Source organism: Sciurus carolinensis, chromosome 15 (genome assembly GCF_902686445.1).
Source record: "Sciurus carolinensis chromosome 15, mSciCar1.2, whole genome shotgun sequence".
Taxonomy (NCBI): domain Eukaryota; kingdom Metazoa; phylum Chordata; class Mammalia; order Rodentia; family Sciuridae; genus Sciurus; species Sciurus carolinensis.
Window position 1 is genome coordinate 25681197 of NC_062227.1, and position 13135 is coordinate 25694331.

The 13135-nt window shown below is 45.8% G+C and overlaps 1 protein-coding gene across 2 annotated transcripts; it reads left to right on the plus strand.

Annotated features, from left to right (window-relative positions):
- The first annotated feature begins 3661 nt into the window (after window positions 1–3661).
- Tmem200c (transmembrane protein 200C) lies at window positions 3662–10084 on the plus strand. 2 transcript variants are annotated; one of them, XM_047526632.1, is made up of 2 exons: window positions 3662–4167; window positions 7044–10084. In XM_047526632.1, the coding sequence occupies exon 2, from the start codon at window positions 7144–7146 to the stop codon at window positions 9046–9048; it is 1905 nt and encodes a 634-aa protein (XP_047382588.1). In that variant the 5' UTR covers window positions 3662–4167; window positions 7044–7143; the 3' UTR covers window positions 9049–10084. The 2 variants fall into 2 exon arrangements, with proteins under 2 accessions (XP_047382588.1, XP_047382589.1); XM_047526633.1 differs by having other exon boundaries at window positions 7047–10084.
- The last annotated feature ends 3051 nt before the right edge of the window (window positions 10085–13135 follow it).

Consider the following 13135-nt stretch of genomic DNA (forward strand, 5'->3'; position numbering starts at 1 on the left):
TGTTTTTTGCAGAAGGGTGACCTTGGCAATATTTTAATTGGGTAAACCTAGTGAATCCAGTTGTGTGCTTCATGTCTTGTTTGCCTTTGTCATTCTTTTTTTTTTTTTTTTCTGCCATTTTACTTTTTATTGCCAGGGGTATGAAGAGGGCAGAAGAAGGAAGAAAGAGAAGAAATGAGGGTTTGCACCCTGTTTTCAATCTGGAGTGATGATTTTTCTCTTATGTAGAGATGCCATACAAAGGCTGGAAAGTCCTTTCAGTGAAGTCCTCAAACTTCTAGTCCTCTGTGTTGTGTTTCTCCAAATTTCTAATTTGATTGGAGAGTGACATGATTTTGAAATCAGGGTTTTTGAGCAAAATGAAATTAAGGGGTCCAGGTTAACTGCAAAATGAACAAAGTAGCAATGAGGAGTGTTTTTACCCTGCAGAGCAGGCTGTCTGGAATTGACTCTCTGGCATGCCTCATGTGGATAGGGACAGTTCAGTCACAACTGCTGATCCTAGAACGCCTTATAAGAAATGAAGTGTATATTGAGTCCATGTAGATCCTGGTAAATATGAATGGAACAGGTGGGTGAGGGCATCAAGCTGGGGATATCAATACTAATAAGGACTTAGCTAAGTTTAACAAGTGTTTATAAAGGACTGAAGTTTGGCTTATATCAATTAAAATTGTTGAGATCTCATCACAACAATGCTATGTGGAAGGTAGTATCATTATCCCCATTGTGGATGGGGAAACTAAAGTAGGCAAGATTAAGTGATTTAGTTACTTAACTAAATTAAGAAGTTGGTTAATGGAGGAGATAAACTGATTCCAGGACCTATTACCCTACCTACCTCAGTTTCTGCAGCCTTAACAATCCCTGAGAGCAAGATGTGTGCAGAGGTGGAAGCTACTGAGCTACGGGCATAAGAAGACTTTTCCCCGTGAGCACACTCCTGAAGACCAGAGGAGCCTCTGTGTGCCCTTGGCAGGTCACTGTCTTCCCTTGAGTCATCCAGGTTGCACAGTTGGGTCAGTCAGTCCAGGTCGATGAAATAATAAGGGGCATTAAATGAGTTGTGAATAAATTATGAAACTGAATACATTACATAAGTATTCTTTTTAAGAAAGCACAAATGAAAGGTTGCACGTCAGAGTTTAATCCAACTAAAACTAAGCTAATCTTTTCCCTCTTCTCTTTTCTCCCTGCAAGGCTTTGCTTCATAACCATCCCTGCTACCTGCTCAGATGTTCTGCTGAGCTCTGAGATCTAGAGACATCAGTGAATGATTACAATTAGGTAGCCTTGGCCCTTCTGTCCTCAGCAGGATGAAAGTGGTGTCCCACTATCTCAGAAATCATCCAAACTGAAATGTGAAAAGAAGGAAAATAACTCCAGAAGGACCAAGAGGATCATTGTTCCTTCAAAAAATAACTTGACATAACTTGAAAAGTCCTGGGAATGTCTGCTGATACCCTATTTCAGAGGGAATAAAGAACTCCTATGGAAACAGATGTGATCTCTTTGATTTCCTCTGATACCCTGAGCTGAAAATAAAGAAAATTAATGTGTTAACACTCTGGTTAAATGGAACAGTTCACAGTTCCAAAGAGCTCAGTTTGGAAAGAAGCTTTTGAATAATAAATCACATATTCTGTTATAGTCATCAACATAAGAATAAGCTAGCTGCATCCCAAGACCCATTTGTCCAAAAAGATCCTTCTCCAAATCCCTCAAATGAGCTTTAAATGTGCAAATGATGGCTATAATTTATGCAGAAATTTGAAACTATTAATGGCTTAATCCATCTAAAATCATAATGAAGTTCTTTGAAAATATTCCTGTTTGTATAGCCCAGCAAACAGAGGACAGCAGGTGCCCCCTATGTTCCTTAGCAGCAAGCTATGTAATGAAATGAGACCGCAGGCCCAGTCTTTGTACAGAACACCAGATTATTATCAGGACTCAAGAAATGCAGACGTTCAAAGCCAGAAAGGCTTTAGAAAACAACCGGACCTAGTTGAGTTATTCCTCCTTTGAAGTGATTTCCCTAAAAGGAAACAAGCCAATGCGGGACTTAAGACTTTCCTTTTATTATGACTTGTCTTCTAATATTCTAGATCTGAGCACGAATGACAGATGGAAGGAGGTGGGTTCTGAACCCTGATCATAATCTAGACTCACAATTTTCTGAAAAGGGTGACAGAGGATACCTTTCAAATGGGCAGGTGCAGGGATACCTTCAGGACACATTTCTCCTCCATCTCCTCCCATCTGCCCACCATCTTCACTGTAGCCTCATATTTCATGATACACATTTGTAGCATTGACTACGCATTTTGTGCCTTTATATTTTATTTTTTTTTTTTGAAAAATGTATGCTCTCCACTTAACAAGTGGATGCTGTCTACATTGAAAACAATCTTGTAATTAGGATTTCGGGTAGCACAGCCCTTCTGAGTGGGCCCCTAAACAGCAAAACTTAAGATATACAACGCCCACCCATCATCACCACCGCCAAAATATTTGTCTGGATCCCAAATGTCAGACAGCACACTTGCTTTATCTGCTCTCTGTGCCTCTCTTTCCTGAGTCCTGGTTGCCTCATTTCAATAGATAATTGAAATCTTTCTTACTTTCTCAATACTCTGTGGGGAAATTCCACTTGGAAATTCTCTTTCCCCTTCATTTTCACTTTATAGTTGAGAGGAGAGGGAGGGATGAGTTAGGAATCAGGATTCCTCTCTCTACCCTTCTTTTTCAAATGACGTAGGGAGTGTGGACATCCTCCCTACCCCCACCTCCCCTCTTTGATGCTAACCCTGATTCCTGGAGAATTATAGTTTTCCTTTTAATGCTTGCTGATTACCGCACAGGGTAGGAGCAGCAGGGGCTGCCCAAGGAAGAGCCTCTGAACAGATTCTAATCTCCAATGAGTCCCAGCTGCCCGAGTCCCGGGGAGCAGCCGTGGTCCCCCTAAGGCGGGTCACAAAGCCCAGCTGAGCCGAAGCGCGATAACATCACACAGAGGCTTCCAGAGTCCGCGGTGTGCCCGGGTCTGCGGTGGCCGCTCCACTCCACCGGGGCGCGAGCTCGCCAGGGGACAACTTACTGTGTTCACCGGCCGTCCACACTGCAAACTCCCAAGTGGGAGGGGGGAAAGCTGTCAAGGCAGTGTCGCGTCGAAGAGTAGAGGCAACAAAAGAGGAGAGAGAAGAGGTGCGGGAGGCAGGGGTAGAGAGACTGGGACACTATCCCCCGGCCTCCCAGAGCGCCCCTCCGATGATGATGGGGGGATCCCCCGGGAGGGGCGGGTCTTTCTTGGGGCCCCCTCCGGCCCACTGCTCAGACAGGTAGTTGGGAGAAAAAGAACAAAGGTGCCAGCGAAGGCTGGCGGCGGTCCCGGGGCGCCCCGGGGGCGGGGAAGGCCGAGACGCCCCGCGCCCTGCCCTGCGCGCTGGCGCCCCGAACCCGCGGCCCGAGCGCCGGGCGCCGGTGCCTCTTCCGCCTCCCTTCGCGCCCCTCGTCGGGGAACGCTGCGCTTCCGAAGGGACGGGAGGCCGGCTGGAGAGGAAGTGGGGGAGCGGGGGGAAGGCCGCGGAGGGGGGGCCGCCGGGAGGAGGCGGGGGGCGGGGCGGGGGGCGGGTGCGCCCCTGAGCCGCTGAGTCGGGCCGGGTACCGACTGCCATCCTGCCGCAATTTCCCTGTGTCATGGCTCCGGTCTCTTAGCAACAGCCGCCAGTCCGGCCGCCCGGAGTCGCCGCCGCGGGCTCAACTCCACCCGGCGGAGCCCGGCGCGCCGCAGCCACACAAAAGAAGCGCAAGGGCCGGGGACCGCGCGGCCGCAGGGGCCCGCTCGGGAGCGCCCCGGGAGGGGACACCGAGAACTGGAGGAGGAGCGCCGGAGGGCAGAAGGGCTCCGAGGCAGGATGCAGGATGCGGAGGACCTGACACTTCTTGGAAACTCTTGGAAATGGCTCCCGCCACAGCGCCGGAGGGGGTTGCGAGCTCGGGGAGGACGCTCGCCCCCGCTGGGCTGCTGAGCAGCGCTCGCGTGGAGGGCCCCGAGGCGCTGTCCCTGCGCCCCGCCGTCGGCTCGGGCTGAAAAAGTTTCTCCATGGTTCCTTTGTGTCGCCCGAGCGCCCGTTCGCCGGCCCCGAGCTTCCCCGGTCTCCCTGGGTAAGTGAGCGATATTGTTTGCGTCTAGTGCTGCCATTTTGAGCACTTCTGTCAGTCCCCAGCCCCCGAGCTGCCCCTCCCCAGCCCTCCTGTCCCTGAGCCCCGGTTCCCCCGGCTGGTGTCGGGGAGAGAATTTTCTCTGGGCGGGCTACCCGGGATGCGCTGACCAGAAACAGCGAGTTCAGGATTGCCCTCACTTCTCTCCTGCCTGTCTTCTTTCCAGAGGCGAACTCGCAGCTGCTGCACTCATGTGACTCCAACTGAAATAAGCAGACCAAAGAGAAGGGCAAGGGGTGCGCTGCCCTTCCCAGGAGGGGCTGGGGGTCTAGGACCTGGGTTGGGTGCCCGGCACAGCATGGCGCTCGCAAGTCTGCGGGTTCTGAGCCTCAGTCGCCGAGTGGGGCTTAATCCATCATGAGCCGAGAACTTGAATGTCTCTCTTGGAAGCAGTTGTATTTTTAGACATCACTCCTTTTCTTCCCCCATCCTCCATTCCTTAGCCACGGAAAGACCAGCACCAGGCAAGTCATTTGCGAGGGCAGACAATCTCCACTGCTAAGTTTGCTTTCTTACCTTAAGTCTAAAGGAAAATCTCAAAGGTGGGTCTTCCAAGGCTCCTGACCTTTGTCAGTATTTCATGTCAGATGGTGATACGTTGAAAAGGAGTTAAGCTTTCAACAGGGCTGGAGGAATGATAAACTAGGGAACTAATTACTAGCTATTAAACTAGTTTTAAAGATCTGTAAACGATTGTTGAAATCCATTCCAACCTTCCTCACATCCTATTTGAGCCAAAGCTGCCTTGCTGAGGAGAAATACATGTGGATGCCTTCCTCCCCCAAGACAATTTAGCATCCTGGTGCACCTTATCAATGCCTAAAAAAACGTTAGCCCTTCTCTCCTGGGAGAGCCACCCTGCAGACTGAGTCTGGATTTGCTTCTACAATGTCTTGTCTTTCAAACCTTCTTCAAGATAACCACAGACCTCCAGATTATTAAAGATCCTGGAGTCCAGGGTCCAGTTAAAGTAGCAGCCTCAATGTTGCAAGTAAATAATAAATGTTATTATGGGGGGGTGTGGAAGAACAGTAAGCTACTCTTTATGCGCAGGTATATACATGATGTTTGTACTTACTAGTGAAAAAATTTTTTTAAAATTTTAAAGCTTGCAGGTATGTTTTTTCTACTGACCCTTCTTTAACCTACCTAGTGTTTCTTTTTTACTGAAGTCTAAGTTCCAAAGAGGTATTGATTTGCAAACATTCTAAAGAGCTAATTACCATCTGCTTTCCCACATGGAGAAAAGATCATGCCTATATTGATATAATGAAAGGAATTAGGGGTCAAAGCTTTCCACCCAAGAAACAATTAAAAGCAAAAATCTACCTAAGTAATTCCACATTTTCAAAGGGTCATTTATTCTAAAACATGATTTATCTTATAAAGTATAAAACACCAAATGCCTGTAAGAGGTATCTCCCCATCTTTCAGATTCATGCAATGCCCTTAATTTTAGCATCTCTACTATAGGAGATAACACAACCAATGGGACAGAAAATGTTTTACTCTAAGGATTCAGAAAGACTGGAATTTTAAGAAGATGACAGATGACTACAGATAGGCCTCTGTGAATTTACCTACCCAGATTCTATTACAAACAACTAAATAAACTTCTTAAGGATAATCCATTGATTATTGCTACCCTCCCTTCCCAAAAATGACCTCATGAGAAAAGGATGAAGAAAATAGCTCTCACTTGGGGAAATGCCATCCTACAAATCATCATTATTATGTGGACTTCTTCACCTAGTTAATTGCCTACTCATTTGAATACTGTAGAATAGGATTCTGTAGAGTGCTGTTGGAACATTAATAAGGGGTCAGAAAGCTATTTTGGCAGAGTTGGTTGTTTTTTTTTTTTTTTTTTTTTTTTTTTTTTTTTTTAAGATTGTGATTTTCCTACATGAGAAAAATATCTTTCTCCTGGAGATTTCAGGGTACTTCTCAAATTCCCTGATGAAATTAGTACAAGATACCTTTAAGGAAGTCCCTCTGAGGGAGGAGTGAAGGCCAGAAGGTAGATCTCAGTTACATAACCATTACCTAAAACTAAATATTCCACCCCAAGAAGCTGTTTAGATGTTGCAGATAAGAGATGAGAAGGTTTGAGAGGGATCTGCTTTCCTTTAGTGGTAGGAACAAGAATAGGAGAGAACCAACTTTGTGAAGGAATTTATTGCCACAGTACTGAAATGTTTCTGGTATTTTCTTAGCAATGAACTCTGTTAATTATCTGGAGAAAATAAACTGTCTTCCTGCCAGTGTATATAGGCTTTTATTTTCATCCAGTGAAATGAATTATTTTCGCCTTCATACAATAGGAATTTTCATGACTTGTCAGTAACTTTAGGCTCCACATCGACAGATTCCTGGTCTTGCCTGAAGACTTGCCATCCCTTGGGAAATATTCTAATTCCAATGAGACAAAGGAAGAGAAAGGCACTTCCATGACAGTCCTCAAGTTCCCACACTGTTTATCAATGGTGGAATCCTCATTGACTGCCAGCCAGGAGGATTTGAAATGAACAGTGGTGGAGATTATCTATGGAATGGGGGTGGGTAGGATGGGGAAGGAGGGAGAATATTATTTCAAAATTATTTTATCACCACCTATCAGGTCAACACCGTTTCTCTTCATTTATACCTACCCATTTTTGGACTCTCTACTGGGCGCTTGGGTTAATGGGTAAAGGTTCGGGGTGGGGGTGGGGATCACACATGGAATGGGATCCGGGATCCTGGAGTGGGACAATTGCAGCACGTGGGATATTGCTGCAGTCAAACCTACACCCTCTGACTCTTCTTCTGCTTTGCAGCAGGAGGAGGTGGGGAAGCAGCTAGTGGGCAGCTGGCGCTCCCTCTGCACAAGCCTCGACCGCAGACCCACCGGGGATCCCCCATCTCCAGGAGTCCGCCATGATCGCCACCGGAGGCCTGCTGAGGATTTCCGCCAGAAAGCAGGATCCCCTCCGCCCCCAGAGCCAGGTCCCTAAGCGCAAGAGAAAAGCCAAGAAGAGACGCAAGAATGACGTGGTAGTGGTGAAAGGCAAGCTGAAGCTCTGCTCCATCTCAGGCCTCATAGCCCTCTGCGGGATCCTGGTGCTGCTGGTGGGCATAGCCATGGCTGTGGTGGGCTACTGGCCAAAGGCCAACGCTGCCAGTAGGGAGGGAAGTAAGCAGCTGCTGTCTCAGGGCAGTGGCCACCACGTCCAGGCCACCAACGCCAACAGTAGCAATGGCAACAAAAACTCATCCAGGAGTCACCCTGGGACTCCAGAGGGTGTCAACTCCAGTTCCGTGGGCGTGCCCAGAAGCACGCCTCCAGCGCGGTCAGCCGCCCCTCCCTCATCCTCTTCCACCTCGGTGGGCTTCTTCTTCCGCATCTTTTCAGGCTACTTGCACTCGGACAAACTCAAAGTCTTTGGGCCCCTCATTATGGGCATCGGCATCTTCCTCTTCATCTGCGCCAACGCGGTACTGCACGAAAACCGGGACAAGAAGACCAAGATCATCAACCTACGTGACCTCTATTCCACCGTCATCGACGTGCACAGTCTTCGCGCCAAAGACCTGGCGGCCGCCGCCGCAGCGGCCGCAGCCGCCGCTGCCTCCTCGTCGTCGTCCTCGGCTCCCGCCTCGGCGCCCCCTGGAACTGCACCGCTCAACGGTTTCCTGAGCTACGTGCAATCGCGGGGACTGGAGCTGAAGACCGGGGGTTGTGGAGGTTCTGGGGACACCTTCGGGGCGGCGGCGATGCTGGCCCGGGGTTCCTGGCCCCACCCCACGGCACTGGGCGGGGGCAGCGGAAGGGCCCGGGGCTCGGCATCCCCACCCGACTTAGCCTCATCCCCGCGCTGCCCGCGAGAGCCCCCGAGCCTGGCGGAGGCCGTGTACAGTATCTACCGCGAGCGCTCCGGCGTGACCGGCCGTCGCCGGGCCGCAGCCGCTGGCGCCGCCACCGTGGTTACCGCCGCCGCCACTGCCACCGCGGCCGCCAGCGGCAGCAGCAGTCCGGCGCCCTGCAGCCCACCCGAGAGCTGGGGGCGCCAGAGCACCGCCAGCTCCCTCGTGGGCTCCTCGCTAAGCGCCTTTGCGCTGTTGCCCTTACAAGGGGACCGCGACAGGGACGGAGAAGCGGAGGGAGCGAGCTGCAGCTGGCAGAGGCCACCAGGTGAACGCGGCTCCCGGGAAATCCCGCGGGGCGAGCTTGAACTGAGCTTGACCGACCTTCGCGGCGCGGAGGGCGGTGCGCACTGGGCGCCTGGGGAGCTGGATGAGCCCGGGGGCGTGGCGGCGGCGCACACCGCCAGGGGGCATGGAGGCCGTCTGCCCAGGACCGGCAGGTATGCGGCCTTGAGGCGCCGCAGCACCAGCGGGCTCCCGGACTACCGGGCGCCACCATCCCCCGAACCCCCGCCCTCCCCGCGCGGTGCGGACCTGGACTCTAGCCTTCAGGACACAGCCGCCTTCCCCTCGCCTCCCCTGCGACTGGAGGACTCCTCCCTCGCCAGGCGGGACTCGCGAAGCTCCCAGTCGGATGACCTCTCCAGTAGCAATAAGGGCTACAGCCCCCTGCGGGAGGCCGGCACCTCCTTGGAGTCAGTGGTGGACGTAGTAGCCAGTAAAAGTCAAGACTGTGAAGCCGCCACCGTTTTGGATGCGGAGCAGGACCTCTCGGAGTGTCCCAGCCAGGAGCCACCTATGGCTGAGCAACCTCAGGCAGTGCAGAGGCAGTTTACAAACAAGGAGAAACTCTTCATGATTTCCCGGTCTCATGCCACAGGCGTTGAAGAGGGAGAGCTGGAAAGCACTGGCATTTAGGGGGAAAGGAGAGAGAAGATGGGAGAAATGCTCATTTGAATTAGAGCTTTAACAGCTCCCTTTTCCTTTGTTGACCGGTCTGAGGAAATCATCCAATATCCAAAGAGCTGCAGAATGTTATTCTTGAATTGCATTCACAAGATTCTTGTAGATAACTCCAAGCAATTTTTTTTAAAAAGCTAACTAGTCTTTTTATGTCCGATGGTGATTGTATGTTTCATGAAAACCAAATGTATTAAAAGGTCAGCAATCTAGTTCATTAGATAAAATTCTCTTAATTTTCTTAGAATCAAAATAATATATTTTTTACAGTAACTGTGCACTTTACTTCAATTTTTTTTTGTTTTGTTTTTGATCCCTAATTTCCCTAACCCCTGTACTCTGCGGCTGGTTTTGTGGATTGCTGCTTCTGACAAGCTTTTATTTTTTTTCCCTCCCTCTCTTTGTGGAGCATAGAAGGGTTTGTCTCAGTTCTCTTAGAACTGGTCTTTCTAAATGAAGTCAAAGCCAAAAGCATGAGTAATTCAGGAAAGAGCACTTTCTTTGCCCCATCCCACTCTGCTCTTGCAACTGTCCAAAGGCCTCTTTATTTTTTAAAAGGGTATTTGCATTTTGATACTAGCGTATGTTGCCGAGACTAGAGGGATCCAGAAGCTAGGTGGACTGTTACATTCCTAAGGTCACAATATCAAGTACAACATGCTTTGTTGAGTATTATCACTCCTGTATTGAAAATAGCATTAATATTTAAAGTCTTTTTTAATAAAAGAAGTTTCCAAACAAACAGTTAAACATATGATCACTTCATTTTGCCTGGGAACTAATGCTACTTCTAAAACTCAGTAAACATTTAACAGTTTATCTGGTGAATCTAAAATAGTTTGCTATGACATTGCTACTTTGTAGTTATCTTTCCCCAAAGTATGAATGAAAGTATGAGTACATCAATAGATTTCCAGTATATTTTTAACTTTTAAAAACATAGGGCAGTATTTAACATTTGGAGTTCCTCTTTTGAGTGGAATGAAACAATGAATAAATGGCACTTTTCTATAATATTTTGAGTTAATCTCGAAGTATTAATTTCTAAAGGACCGGGCCCTATATTCCCTTCCCATTTTCTTGGGTTTCACCATTTGATTTTGTTCTTAAGTTTTTGGTCTTGAATCCATGACTCACATAGGCAAAAAGGTAGTATTTCAGTAGTTTAGCCGATTGTTTACATTTGATGTTATTAAAAGTCAACTAGCAGACTGGGGTTGTAGCTCAGTGGTAGAGCGCTTTCCTAACGTGTGAGGCACTGGGTTCAATTCTCAGCACCACATATTTTATTATTAAAATAACAAAATACAACTAAAAGATATTTTTTTAAAGTCAACTAGTTAATGTTCAAGAACAGGAGAGATAAATAATTGCAATTTCAATGCCTCCTCCTTTGAGTGTGACCTGAGGAGTTTGGGAATTGCTTTCTTTTGGCCATTTGGATAGAAGTTCTTTACACAGAGGAGACTATTTTTGCAGAAGACTGAAATACTGATTTCAAAAGAAAACCAGTACAAGAAGTGGTCATGTTGGTTTTAGTGCACAAAGCAGCTGTCCTGCAGAAAGACTGCAGATTTGTGAAGCTTTGAACATGGCACAGATGCGGGTTTTAGGTATCTGATCTGCAAAATGAAAATCACTGGACATACTTGTAGAGATATGGAGAGAATATAGCATGGTAAAAGGAGTTATACATACAGAGCCTAGAAGACTACTGGTCCAGAGTGTGTGTGTGCGAGAAATGATGCCAGTTGTAACCATTACTACCATTATAATACATTGTCTGAATGTATGCTGTACAATAATGGGCCTGGACTCAGTTGAAATCTAGAATAGCCACTCATTCTCCACATAATCTTAGACCAATCACTTAATCCCACTGGGCCCTGGAGGATAATATAATCTCTATGATCCCCTTCAGCTCTTAAAGCTTTTCCAAGTTCAGAGTATTGGTTTTATCCTGAATACAATTGTATCATATTTGTGCACAAGACTTAGCAAAGAGTGAATACAATACTTCATAAACTTCCATTTATGAAACAGTCTGTAATGATTTTTTAAAAGACCTAATTTGTTCTCAGTTTGAATCTACATTAGGTTAATAACTCACTTTAAGGCTCTGGGTTAATTTATTGAGCTCTGTATGGAGCAAAAGTGAGTTTATATTAACCAGAGTGACAAAGAAGTATAATAAGACCTCCAGGTAGTGTTAAATTCCAACAGTTCCAATTGCATCATTGTACTACCAAAAACAATCAAACAAACAAAGCCAAATTTCCCTATGTTTTCTTCAGTATACTGAGAGTATGTTATATAAAAGGAAAAATGGTTCTGGTGTTCTGCAATGCTAATCCAGTTTTCAGAAGATATGTTGTAATAACATTTAGCAAATAATAAAGCCACCATTTCTTAGCCTAAATGAAGAGGGGTGAGTAGAATAAGATGTATTCTTTATTCCTTACAAACTTTAGAAAATTCAGACTAAATAACTAGTTACACTTAGTGATACTGGTTGACTAGTTATATTAGTCAGATTAAATAAATGTGGCTCATGTTGATCTCATACATACAGGTTTTCTGAAATTAAATTCTTTGGCAAGATAAATTACGTTAATATCAAGTTGTATCTATCTTAATCATTGTGCAGTTTAACCAGATTTTTCCCACAACAGGATGGATGAATTCAATTCTGCAAATTTTGGGAGACATCTGGGATTTCCTCAAACTTTAGGAGGAATCCTTTGCAATGATAACCATGAAAATTCACAGTTTTAACTTGGATAGGAGCAAAAATCTTTTTCAATAATAGAGCTAATTGTTATTCAATATTTACTGTGGGCTAAGTTCTGTTCTACCAGCTTGACATATATTATATCAGTTAATCCTCACAGCAACTTTATTGAAGTAGGATTGGTATTATCCCCATGTTATATAGAAAGACACTGGGTCAAAGGGATGGAGTACTTACTTACTCAGGGTTACACAGCTGGTAAACAGTGGAGCTTGTGTTTTCAGAGTTTTGACAGTTGTAAGAACCTGCTGGCAAATACTAAGATGAAATGAATATTTTAATAGACCATTGAAGCACTTTATACGTCCTTAGTTTTCCACTAGATCCCTTTCCAGAATAATTCTTAGTCATATGCTGAGAAATGTTAGAATTACAGTCAGATGTAAAGTTGGTGTTTGTGATTTAGTCTTTGGACTGACATGGCTTTTTTTTTCCTAAGTGACTTTGCAGACTTTTTCTACCCGATCAATCCAATGGGCATATATGAGGAACATTAGGGATCATGGAATCCTCCATCTTATAATTATAGCCACACTTGGTATAATTTAGAAGGATGAAACAATTATTCAGAGGCAATCAGCAGTGACGGGCCTAAGATGCTGAAGTAATCATGGAAACTGGCAACAGTTGTTCCCCCCTGAATTTCTATCATGTACTAGCTGGGTGATCAGAGGGATGTTACTTGCCCTCTCTGTTTCTAAATTTTCCTTTCCATACGATAGGAATAGGAAGGGTACACCACAGGACTGGAGTGAATAGTAAATGAATTCATGACTGTGTAAAGTGCTTGTAACAGGTTTGTGACTTAGTGTTATAAAAGTTTTGTTGCTTTTATTTCAGATAGAATCAGCTGCTAAATAGAATTATTTAATTGTGCCTTCCTTTTTATTAACAACAACTTTAGGTTTAAAATTGTAATATGTAAGGCAACATAGCATAGTTGTGTGACTTAGAGAGCTTCCATAACAATGATTTTCAACATCTATTAAGTGGAGGTAATAAATGGCATTTTACTCATAGAATAAATTGGTCAAATGAGGTCTAAATAAACTAATATGCTCAAAGGACTTAGAATAAGTTCTGGCACACACAAAAAGTCCAGTAGATATTAACCACTCTTGGTAAGGCAAAATAATTAAGAAAAAGTAATTATTAGACTAAATTTACTACTCAGCTCTTAAGGACATAACCTTAACTTTACTGTACTGAAAAGACTTAATAACTTAGGTTATCAGAAAATAAAATATAGCTTAA

What these genes read in the sequence shown, in the direction of transcription:
- Tmem200c (XM_047526632.1), top strand. Translation starts at nt 7,144, where the DNA reads ATGATCGCCACCGGAGGCCTGCTGAGGATTTCCGCCAGAAAGCAGGAT.